General features: G+C 37.6%; 1 protein-coding gene across 2 annotated transcripts in view; it reads right to left on the reverse strand.

Moving 5' to 3' along the window:
• The window catches only part of PPP2R3A (protein phosphatase 2 regulatory subunit B''alpha), a 211,292-nt gene that overhangs the window by 71,050 nt on the left and 129,205 nt on the right, over positions 1–11,037 (reverse strand). For both annotated transcript variants that reach the window (XM_024746252.1, XM_024746251.1), the window contains exons 8-9: positions 6,842–6,928; positions 2,895–3,051 (exon numbers count right to left, since the gene is read on the reverse strand). In XM_024746252.1, coding sequence (XP_024602020.1) covers positions 2,895–3,051; positions 6,842–6,928 — 244 coding nt within the window. The remainder of the gene's footprint in view (positions 1–2,894; positions 3,052–6,841; positions 6,929–11,037) is intronic.

Below are 11,037 nucleotides of genomic sequence, written 5' to 3' on the forward strand. Positions count from 1 at the left end.
TTTGTTCACACAGCTCCCGGGGCAGCTTTGGATATGGCCCTGCCTTGGCGTGTAGGTTGCCAGAGTGCATCTGTTCTTCGCTGAGACAGGACGGGGTTAAAGGAGCCGCTTGATTCGGGGGCTCTGGCTCACTCAGGCCGGGGGGAGGGTGGAGTGTGGATGCTGGGCGAGCCTGCGGTGTCAGAGGCCGGCAGGACATTGCACCAGCCTGAGGCGCGCCGTGCGTTCTCCTGGGGAAGTTGTCCCTGGATCCCGGGACCCTGGCAGTGGCGGGCTGCACAGGCTCCCCGGAAGGAGGTGTGGAGAGTGACCTGGGTTCGCACACAGGCTTCTTGGTAGCGGCAGCAGCAGCCTTAGCGTCTCATGCCCATCTCTGGGGTCCGCGCTTTTAGTCGCGGCTCGTGCCTGTCCCTGGAGCTCCTTTAAGCAGCACTCTTAATCCCCTCTCCTCGTGCACCAGGAAACAAAGAGGCAAGAAAAAGTCTCTTGCCTCTTCCGCAGGTCCAGACTTTTTCCCGGACTCCCTCCCGGCTAGCCGTGGTGCACTAACCCCTTCAGGCTGTGTTCACGCCGCCAGTCCTCTCCAATCAGGGTCATATTTTGAAAAGAATCTTTTTTTCCTGAGCAGTAGGTCTCGACAGTGGGCTTAAAATATTTAGAAAACCATGTTGTAATGAGATGTGCTCTCATCCACGGTTTGTTGTTCCATTTGTAAAGCACAGGCAGAAGAGATTTAGCATAATTCTTAAGGGCTGTAGGATTTTTGGAATGGTAAGTGAGAGCTGGCTTCAACTTAGTCACCACCTGCATTGCATTAGCCCCTAACAAGAGAGTCAGCCTGTCCTTTGATGCTTTGAAGCCAGGCACTGACTTCTCCTCTCTAGCTATGAAAGTCCTAGATGGCTTTTGCTTCCAATAGAAAGCTGTTTCATCTACATTGAAAATCTGATGTTTAGTGTAGCCACCTTCATTATCTTAGCTAGATCTTCTGGATAACTTGCTGCTTCACCATGTACTTTCATATTATAGAGATGGCTTCTTTCCTTAAACCTCATGAACCAACCTCTGCTAGTTTCAAACTTTTCTCCTGAAGCTCCCTTACCTCTCTCAGCCTTCACAGAATTGAAGAGAGTTAGGGCCTTGCTCTGGATTAGGCTCTGGCTTAAAGGAATGTTGTAGCTGGTGTGGTTTTCTATCCAGACTATTAAAACTTTCTACGTATCAGCAAACAAGGCTGTTTCACTTTTTTTTTTTTTTTTCTTAACCACATCATGCAGCTTGTGGGATCTTATTTCCCCAACCAGGGATTGAACCTGTGCAGTGAAAGCACCAAGTCCTAACCACTAGACAGCCAGGGAATTCCCAGTTTCACTTTCTTTTTCATGTGTTCACTGGAATAGCACTTTTAATTTCCTTTGAGAGCTTTTCCTTCACATTCATTCACTACTTGGCTAACTGTTGGCACAAGAGGCCTAGCTTTCAGCCTGTCCTGGCTTTCAACGTGCCTTCCCCTCTAAGCTTTCTAGCTTTTGATTTAAAGTGAGAGATGTGCCACTCTCCCTTTTACTTGGACACTTAGAGGCCACTGTAGGGCTATTAATTTGCCTAATTTCAATATTGTTGTGTCTCAGGGAATATGGAGGCCCGACACAAACAACAGTTATCAATTAAGCTTGCTATCATACAGGTGTGGTTCATGGTCCCCCAAAACTATTACAATAGTAACATCAAAGATCACTGATCACAGATCACCATAAAAAATATAACAATAATGAAAACGTTTTGAAATATTGTGAGAATTACCAAAATATGACACAGAGACATGAAGTGAACAAATACTGCTGGAAAAATGGCACCGATTGACTTGCTCAATGCAGGGCTGCCCCAAACATTCAATTTGTAAAAAATGCTCTATCTGCAAAATTCAATAAAGCAAAGTATAATAAAACGAGGTACATCTGTACTTGAAGGAAGAATACAATACTAAAATGCTTGTTTATCAAATAAGTACAATTTAGTATTTCCTCTTGATGCCTGGTTGGCACCTGAGTTTTGTGAGCTAAAATGGAAAGTTCTCTGGAAACTGACATATAGAATGAACCTTTTCTTAAGATGTATACTACTAGTCACAGATATACCAAATATCAGAAGCAAAATTCAAAGTATTTATTTAAGATTTGTACTTTGCTATATCTAAAAGGCTAAGGGCTTATTAAAAAAATCCACAGTATCTGAGAAGACATTTAAGAACAGAACAGGGACAATCTTATGAGAGAATAATGAATCAATGTATCTTGGTGCTTGGTTAAGAATATTAAATCAGCAGGAAACAGGTTCTAAGTTTACTACTGATCAAAATGAAGTAAGAAGGGTAATATCATGTAATATGTAATTTTTTGTTTTCTGACAAAAGAAAGCACACAAAATTCACCTGCAGAGAAAATACCTTTTCTAGAACTAAATTCCAGTAAAGGTTTTATGAATCCTTGAAAACACTGGCAAGTTAGAAACATCATTTTCATCCTTGGTTGTTTATAAATACTGTAAAATGAGAATTTATAAAGGTGTATATACATTCTCTTTCAAATAAACTTTACATAGATGTGGTTCTTATTCAGTTCATCATCAGAAAATAAGCATCACTATAAAGACTCACCCATTCATCAAAACTAAGACTCTAATTTCTTACTTACCTCCAAACCCCTTCTCCTAAATCTGGTTTCTAAATAAAAAATTAGTACCTTCACTCATTTCTACTTAAAAATTCTTGGCCCTTTCAAGAGGACTTGATTAGATACAGGATTTAAGAAATGGGAATTCCCCATAATGAATGAGCACAATTTAACTCTTGCCTTCTTCAAAATAGTAAAGTCAACATCCATAGAAACACTCACCCTGGTCATTGTATCGAGACAGATCGGCCTGGCTGATGTAGAGGTCATGATCACTATCTAGTTCCCAGAATTTACAATAAATAACATAGAAGTGTTCATAGGAGAAATAATCTGTGATTTGGTTTATATCTTCCTCTTCTTCCAAAAGTGCTAGAGTCTGAAATGGTATGAATAGAAGGATTAATTTATTTTAAAAATATGAAGACCCAGCTTTGGCCATTATATAGATCCCAGTTAATTTTTACTCTAAACTGAATTAAAAATTTTGGTTTTGGTACCAAACCAGGAAATTTAGTAGGCAATCTCATCCTACCTTTTAATCAATTGATCAACCTATAAGCATTTACATGCTCCGTAATATTCTTAGCAAAGACTTAGATGCTACGGAGGATTTAAAAGCAGGGAAAGGGAAGAGCTATCACCAAGGGGACTGCAGCCTATCAGAGGTCCCCAGACTAGCAAGCACAGAACAATCAGACAACAGACTTTTAATTACATGGCCATAAACTCACATTACTTTTAACTTTTCAAAGTTAAAAGACTGATCTTCTATCTATTCTATTATGAAGAGTGGGCATCCACATGCAGGGTTTGGTTTTGTAATGGCATCAAGTTTACCATAAAGGTGACTTATTTATACCATTGTGATAGTGTGGGGTAGCCTGGCATAGAAGGCATGGAGGGTAGAGCTGCAGAGCCCTGAGCTGGAAATAAGCCTGGGTCTCCCCTGACTCACTGTGTGCCCCTAGGGAAAACACCAGAAACAGTAATTTTTGAGCCCAGAATTCTTATAATAAGCCAAATTATCATATAAATGGGCAGATAAATGAAGATGTTTTTAGAAAGAGTCAGAAAAAAGATAAACCACAAGGAAACTTAGGAAATAGAAAAAACAAAGTGAGACGACAGAAATAAGACCAGATATATCAACAGTCACAACAAAGGTAAATGAGTTAAATCTCCCTATTAAAAGATTTTCAGATTGAGAATAAAACCCAAACCCCAAAAGCAGATCTAGGTATATGCTGTCCATTAAGAGAGAAGTCTGAATTAAAATTTAAAAGCAAGGTTAAAACATGTACTAGCTAAATCTTCAAAAGAAAATAAAATGGAATTCCAGTATTTACATTTTAGAAAATAATTTTTATCAAAGTAATACTCTTGTATTATGAAATAGTCATCTTTCTTATAATGTTTTTCACCTTGAATTCCAAATTATGGTAAAAGCCACTCAATGAAAGATTTTGCAGCCAGTAAAAATTATAAAGTCTATATAGAAACAAAGGAAAATCATGACATGTTAAGTGTAAAATACAGGATATAAGATTGTACACATTAAGAACTGTATTAAATTCTAAAATCCAAATATGCATATGAATGAGATTAGACGAACACATACAAGAATATTAGTTTTATTAGGGTGGTAAAATATGCTTTTTCTTCTGTTTTCCAAACTTGCTTGTAATTTTTTTTTTATAAGATGCTCTTTAATGTGTATAAATGTACACACAGAATATGTACAATAAAACAAATATCTTGAGAAGCAGGGAGCTCTTATTTTCATCTACTGGACTGTCATAAAATGGAAAAAATGAATAACTTCTGCTGTTGGTGAGTATGTAAATTTAAGTATGAACTAGTGCAGGAGTTTAGTAGGGTAACTTGGCAGGATGTATCAAATTAAAAATGCACATGCCGGGCTTCCCGGGTGGTGCAGTGGTTGAGACTCCGCCTGCCGATTCAGGGGACATGGGTTCGTGCCCCGGTCCGGGAAGATCCCACATGCCGTGAGCCATGGCCACTGAGCCTGCGTGTCCGGAGCCTGTGCTCTGCAATGGGAATTTGATCCAGGATTTTCCCTCCAGTACTCCATTTTAGAGAAATTCTTACTCATATACACACAAGAGGAAAGTATAAGGATGTTCACTGCATTATTGTAATAGGGAGATAATGAAAGTGAATTGAACATCTTCACTAGAGAAGTATGTAATTACAGTACAGCCATGCCAGATTACGCAATAGTTAAAAGAATGAGATAGATTTATATGAATGGAAATGAAAAAACATCAAGACATACTGTTAAGTTAAAAAAAGTTAACAGAGTAATAAGTATGGTCTCACATATTAAAAATAATTCAAAAAAGCAGCCATACAGAACAAAACTATATACTCCACACATACAATATACACTCCACACACACACACACATGCACATATACAGAGGAATAAAACCACAGATAACATGGGTTCCCTCTGGTAAAGGGAGTGAAATGGCAGGGTGAAGAGATAGTGACCTCTGCTTATTATTCTATATACGTTTATGTTATTTGAATATTTTATGAGCATACCTTCATGTACTAAGAGGAAGACTAAGGAGAGGGGTAGGGAAGAAAATAAAGGGAAGTAGAACACTTGAGTTCTATTTCCAGTTCAACCACTTATTTTGCTGTGTGATCTTATCCAAGTCATTCAACCATATGAATTTTACCATCAGTAAAAAAAATATGGATTATAATAATGATCTAGAAATACAAAACTCTAATGTACTTCAGGAATGTGAGGGATTATTATCATTTTTAAAAAATTAATTTATTTTTGGCTGCATTGGGTCTTTGTTGCTGCCCGTGGGCTTTCTCTAGTTGTGGGTAGTGGGGGCTACTCTTTGTTGCAGTGTGTGAGCTTCTCTTGCTGTGGAGCACAGGCTTTAGGCATGCGGGCTTCAGTAGTTGTGGCTCACGGGGCTCTAGAAAGCAGGCTCAGTAGTTGTGACGCACAGGCTTAGTTGCTCTGCGGCATGTGGGATTCTCCCGGACCAGGGCTCAAACCCGTGTCCCCTGCATTGGCAGGCAGATTCTTAACCACTGTGGCACCAGGGAAGCCCCTATCATTCTTAAGGTGTAAGGCCTTTTTAATGGAATTCTTGCCATCTCAACCCATACCACATTACCTCTTGAGAGCCCAGGCAGACACCAGGTGTTCAGTAAATATTAATAATGACCGTGATGATGACTTTTCATTTATTAGAATAAAAGGTGTTTGCATATTTATTATGGATTGCTAATTTTGCCAAGTCTTCATTACTTTGTCTGTCCCAGATGAAGATGGGAAAAACAGAGTGTAAATAAGGTTGTATTATTTGCTTAAGCTTCATTTAGTATGATTTACTTAAAATAAAATATTTCATTTCCTTTCAAGTGTGACCAATTCTACTTTTTTTAGGTTAATAGAAGAGCTTGAACAATCAGGCATGAAGATTGCCTCGGTTAAAGGCTCCCACTAGTGGTCAATACTTTCTCATTTGGTAAAATAAATAAAATAATTGAATGAAATGCATTCTTTCTTAAAAGGAATTTTTAGTATTTTTCTCTAGCAGGAGATGGATAAAGAGTCACTGCTAAAAGGAACAAGTTGAAATTCCTCCATTTCTTTTGCAAGGCCCTTCCCAACCTGGCCCTGTCTCACCCCTCAGGCCTCATCACTGGTCACTCTCCTTGGAGCCTGTGGCCACTTAAGACTGTTCTGCAGTTCCTGAACGGGCCACTTTCATGCTTCTGGGCCTTTGTTTATGCTGCTTCCTCTATCTGGAATCCCCTTTTCTTTTGATTTCTTTATCTTGGTAAACTCCTGATATCTCTAAGGTCAAGATCACATGCCAGTCCTACTGTGAAGCCTTCACTGCATGTTTATGATACATTTCTGTGGAATTTTTCAAGTCAGGTGTGGCTGTCTGTGCCCTTTTCTCTTTTGCTCCACAGTGCATGCCCTGATGCAAAAATTTCTTGTTATTCATCTTTGTTCCCCCAACACATTCCAGGTATCTGATAACTGCTTAACAACTGAAAGTAGTGACAGGGCTTTGCACACAATAAGCACTCAAATATTTGTTAAATGAAGTAAGATTATTATTTAAATTGCTCCTTATATATGAATTTCAATGAGAGGCATACTTGCAAAAAGTTGCTTTTTCTTATCTCTGTTGCAGTAATTTTTCCACTCCAAGATCTGTTGACTGTGTAGAATATTCTCTGAATAACCTGGTTCCAAAAGGAAAACAAAACCAAATAAAAACATTAAAGATATCTATTACTTTATCAAAGGCCATCTTTTGAACATTCTTTGAACCAAGCTAAGTTTTGGCCTTTTGATTATATCAAGTGTAATTTCTAGTAAAAATTAATACTATATTAAAAAAGTCTACATCCATATAGTTTGCATCTGCCCTTATAATTCTAAGAATAAAAAAATTCTTTGCTCACAAGTCGGCATTTCCCAGGTGCCTACATGTCACTTTCATTTTTACCTCTCATATAGGGATTCAAGTAGTGCTTATTAGGCTAGATGTTTCTGGAAGGCATATGAGGTGGGAAATCTGCTCTGGGGTGGCTTAACAATTAATTACTGGGTCAGAAGAATGGCTGCCAACATGGTATGATTCAAGAGGGCATATTTTGGTTATTATAGCCTTATCCATTGGAGTTTTGAAGACTTCTGAACTCTCTCTGGAAACTCAGATACATCTGGGATAGTTTATATCCCGAGTCCTTATTTAGGCATGAACAGTTTTGTTACTAACTATTGTTTTAATAAGTTTAACAAAGGTGAAACTCTGGAGAAGACCCTGGACAAGATGGGAGAGAAGGAGGATGGGTAGCAAAGGTGTCTGAAATGGAGGATGTATGGTAGGGGAGGACTGGAGAAGGAAGACAGGCTGCAATCCTGGAGGTAGGAGGCCACAGAGCATTCTTAACACTTTTACCTGGGGTTATTCCCACCCATTTAATTTGCACTTGACCTATTAGGGTTTTTTCTTTTTTTTCTTTTCTTCTTCGAAAGGAAGCAAGGGTGAGAAGAGCAATTAAGCAGCTTTTTTGGTACTTTGGCTTTAGTTTTGATTATCTAATGATATGGAAATCCTGTATCCTTGGTGGTTTTTATCATAGAAGAGGTTAGATCCCCTTTTTAGGCTATTTTAGTGCAAGAAGAACAAAAAAGAGAAGACATTTGGACATCTATCCTAAGAGTAGGCTTAATGAGGAACCAAACCACTATTCTGTTTCTGGATTCCTTATCAAAGAGAGTGATTCCCAAAAATAACAGGAAAAAAGTAGCCTCAGGATGAAGGTCCAGACTTGTGCTGCCCGGCACACCTCACCCCATCTCGCTACCAGTGCTAACTCCTCCCGACCCTTCAGCATCTAGCTCAGTTACCAACTCCATAGGAAGCCCCAGCACAGGCACTTGGGTCGAGCAGTCTTCTGTGCTCCTGATGTCACCTGAGTCTCCTTCGGTCATCCTGTGGTTATATTCTCAACACAGGTCCACCTGATTGTCATCACCTCCAAATTCTAAGGAACCTGATCTCTTTTCACTTGCATCCCAGTGCCTGATATGTTGCTCTGCCTATATCATCAGGTGGTCAATAACTGCATGATAATTTAAAAAACTGAGGTATAATTAACATACATTATATTAGTTTTAGGTGTACAACATAATGATTTGATATTTGTATATATTGTGAAATAATCGCCACAATAAGTCTAGTGAACATCCATTTCCACGGTTACAGAATTTTTCTTTCTTGTGATGAGCACTTTTAAGATTTACTTTCTTGGTAACTTTCAAATATTTAGTACAATATTATGAACTATAGTCACCATGCTGTAAATTACATCCCCATGACTAATTTATTTTACAACTGGAAGTTTATACCTTTTGATTCCCTTCACCCATTTTGCCTTCTCCCCACCTCCTGCCTCTGGCAGCTCCCAATCTGTTCTCTGTGTTTGTGAGCGTTCTTTTTTTAAGATTTATATCATACAGTATTTGTCTTTCTCTGACTTATTTCACTTAGCATAATGCCCTCAAGGTCCATCCATGGTGTTGCAAATGGCAGGATTCCACTCTTTTCTTATGGCTGAGCAATATTCCATTGTATTCCACATCTTCTTTATCCATTCATCTGTGGATGAACACTTAGGTTGTTTCCATTTATTGGCTATTATAAATAATGACACAGTAACACAGGGGTGCATGTATCTTTTCAAGTTACTGTTTCCATTTCCTTTGGATAAATACCCAGAAGCGGAATTGCTGGATCATACAGTAATTCTATTTTAGTTTTTTTGAGGAACCTCCTTTGGCTGCACCAATTTACATTCCCACCAAGAATGCACATGAGTTCCCTTTTTTCCACATCCTTGTTATTTCTTGTCTTTTTGATGATAGCCATTCTAACAAGTGTGAGGTGATATCTCACTTTAGTTTTGATCTGAATTTCCCTGATTAGTAATGTTGAACATCTTTTCATGTACCTGTTGGCCATCTGTATATCTTCTTTGGAAAATTGCTTGATAAATTAATGAGATTGGAAAGCTGTGTAACAAAGACTTTCATGTTATATTTGTGATAGAGACATATGGGTTGGATTCATAGCTAATTGAATAACTCTATCCAAAGTTTTGAACAGCAGATGGATACTAACCTAGGAAAGTTCTCTAATTAATATTTTACATAAAATCAGTACTGTTGTCTATGATTTATAGATAGATTGCATATAAGATGTACAGAAAATATAAAACAGGGAACTGTATACAAAATTATTGTGAAAGATACTACTAATGTAGTTGTGTTTACTCTTGAGGAAAAAATAAGACTACAGTATAGATGTGACCATGATCTGAATGGTTATCAGGTGGAAGAAGAAGTTGATTTGTTTTGTACTGCATCAGAGGGTAGAAATAGAACTGGAACTACTAGAATTACTGGATAGAAATGCCCTTACTGGTTAGAAATGCTTCAATGTAAACAAGAGTTTCCTAACATTAGCCTTATGAAGCAATGGGTTGTATGAAGTAGTGAGGTTTCTTCTCACCACAATTATTTAGGCAGAAGCTCACAGGATTCCCGTGTTAGGTGGGAGCTGGGACTAGCTGGTGTCTACAACTTCTCTACTGGCCCCAGTCACTCAGACTCTGAGTGAGGTGCTTCAGGGAAGAGAAAGTGTTTTATTCAACACTGTATTTTTAGCACTAGCTTCACAAAAGTTCCTATAAAAAAGATGGAGGATTTTAGGCCAGAAATTATATATATGAAAATAAAAATTAAGAATATCTTTTATCATAGTTCCATGTCTTCTCTCTCAAGTTAAAGTCAATTTCAATACATATTATTACACCAAACTTTTCTTTGTTGCACATTATTAGATTTTTGTCCTTATTTCTTGATTTTGAATGTAAATTTATCTTAAAGTCTAAGTTTCCTGTCTATCTAAATTTTGTATATATATACCCCTCAAATATTTTATATTACTTATGGAGGTACTATATAACACTTAAAATTATAAAACTTTAATCTGTATTTATTTTTATTTTATTCTTTTCTTCATCTTTTGTTCTTTTGACAGAATTTTTAAAATTCATAAACATTTTGAATGTTAAGTAATTTCCTATTTTTAGCCTCTGCTAACCTACTTGTCTCATACTGTAATAAAATGTACCTGTATTCCATTTTTCCATAGCCTAAAATCTCCTTATTCAGTGGCCCCTTACATCAGCACATTTATTGGTTTCCACACAACTGATTCAGCATTTTAGCTTATCGAGGTAGGGGCACCATCTAGTGGTGAGAGTATGTAACTGCTGGTTCTACATTAATTACAGTTGTTTTTTTTCCCCCCTAACTTTTTTGGTCTACCAGTTTTAGGTTTTTAAAAAGAAATTAATCAAAAATTTAAAAATATTAAAAAAAGTAAAAATTAATAATAGTAAGAAAAACTGTTTACTATCAGTGAGAGAAATGAAATTTGATAATTTTTCACCAAGGAATCTCTAGTCAACTTGACAATTTGAATTGTAAGTCAGTCTCCTTTCTTTTTCTTTATATCTATTGAAGTGGAAAACTCTAATTCACAATTAGAGGTCACCAGGAATAGAAGTATGTGTTTGGTGGTTCTGTCAGAGTTTTTGATAAGCAGATTAAATGCAGACACAGAAATTACAGAGAGATTGCTCTTTGTAGATGACTTTAATGCAGATGAACAACTCAATGCTGGAAGCCTGGCTCTTCTATTAGGCGGTGTGTGTGTGTGTGTGTGTGTGTGTGTGTGTGTGTGTGTGTGTGTGTGTGTGTGTGTGTGTGTGTGTGG

The sequence above is a fragment of the Neophocaena asiaeorientalis genome, unplaced genomic scaffold (assembly GCF_003031525.2).
Source record: "Neophocaena asiaeorientalis asiaeorientalis breed wild unplaced genomic scaffold, Neophocaena_asiaeorientalis_V1.1 scaffold437, whole genome shotgun sequence".
In the NCBI taxonomy this organism is placed as follows: Eukaryota; Metazoa; Chordata; class Mammalia; order Artiodactyla; family Phocoenidae; genus Neophocaena; species Neophocaena asiaeorientalis.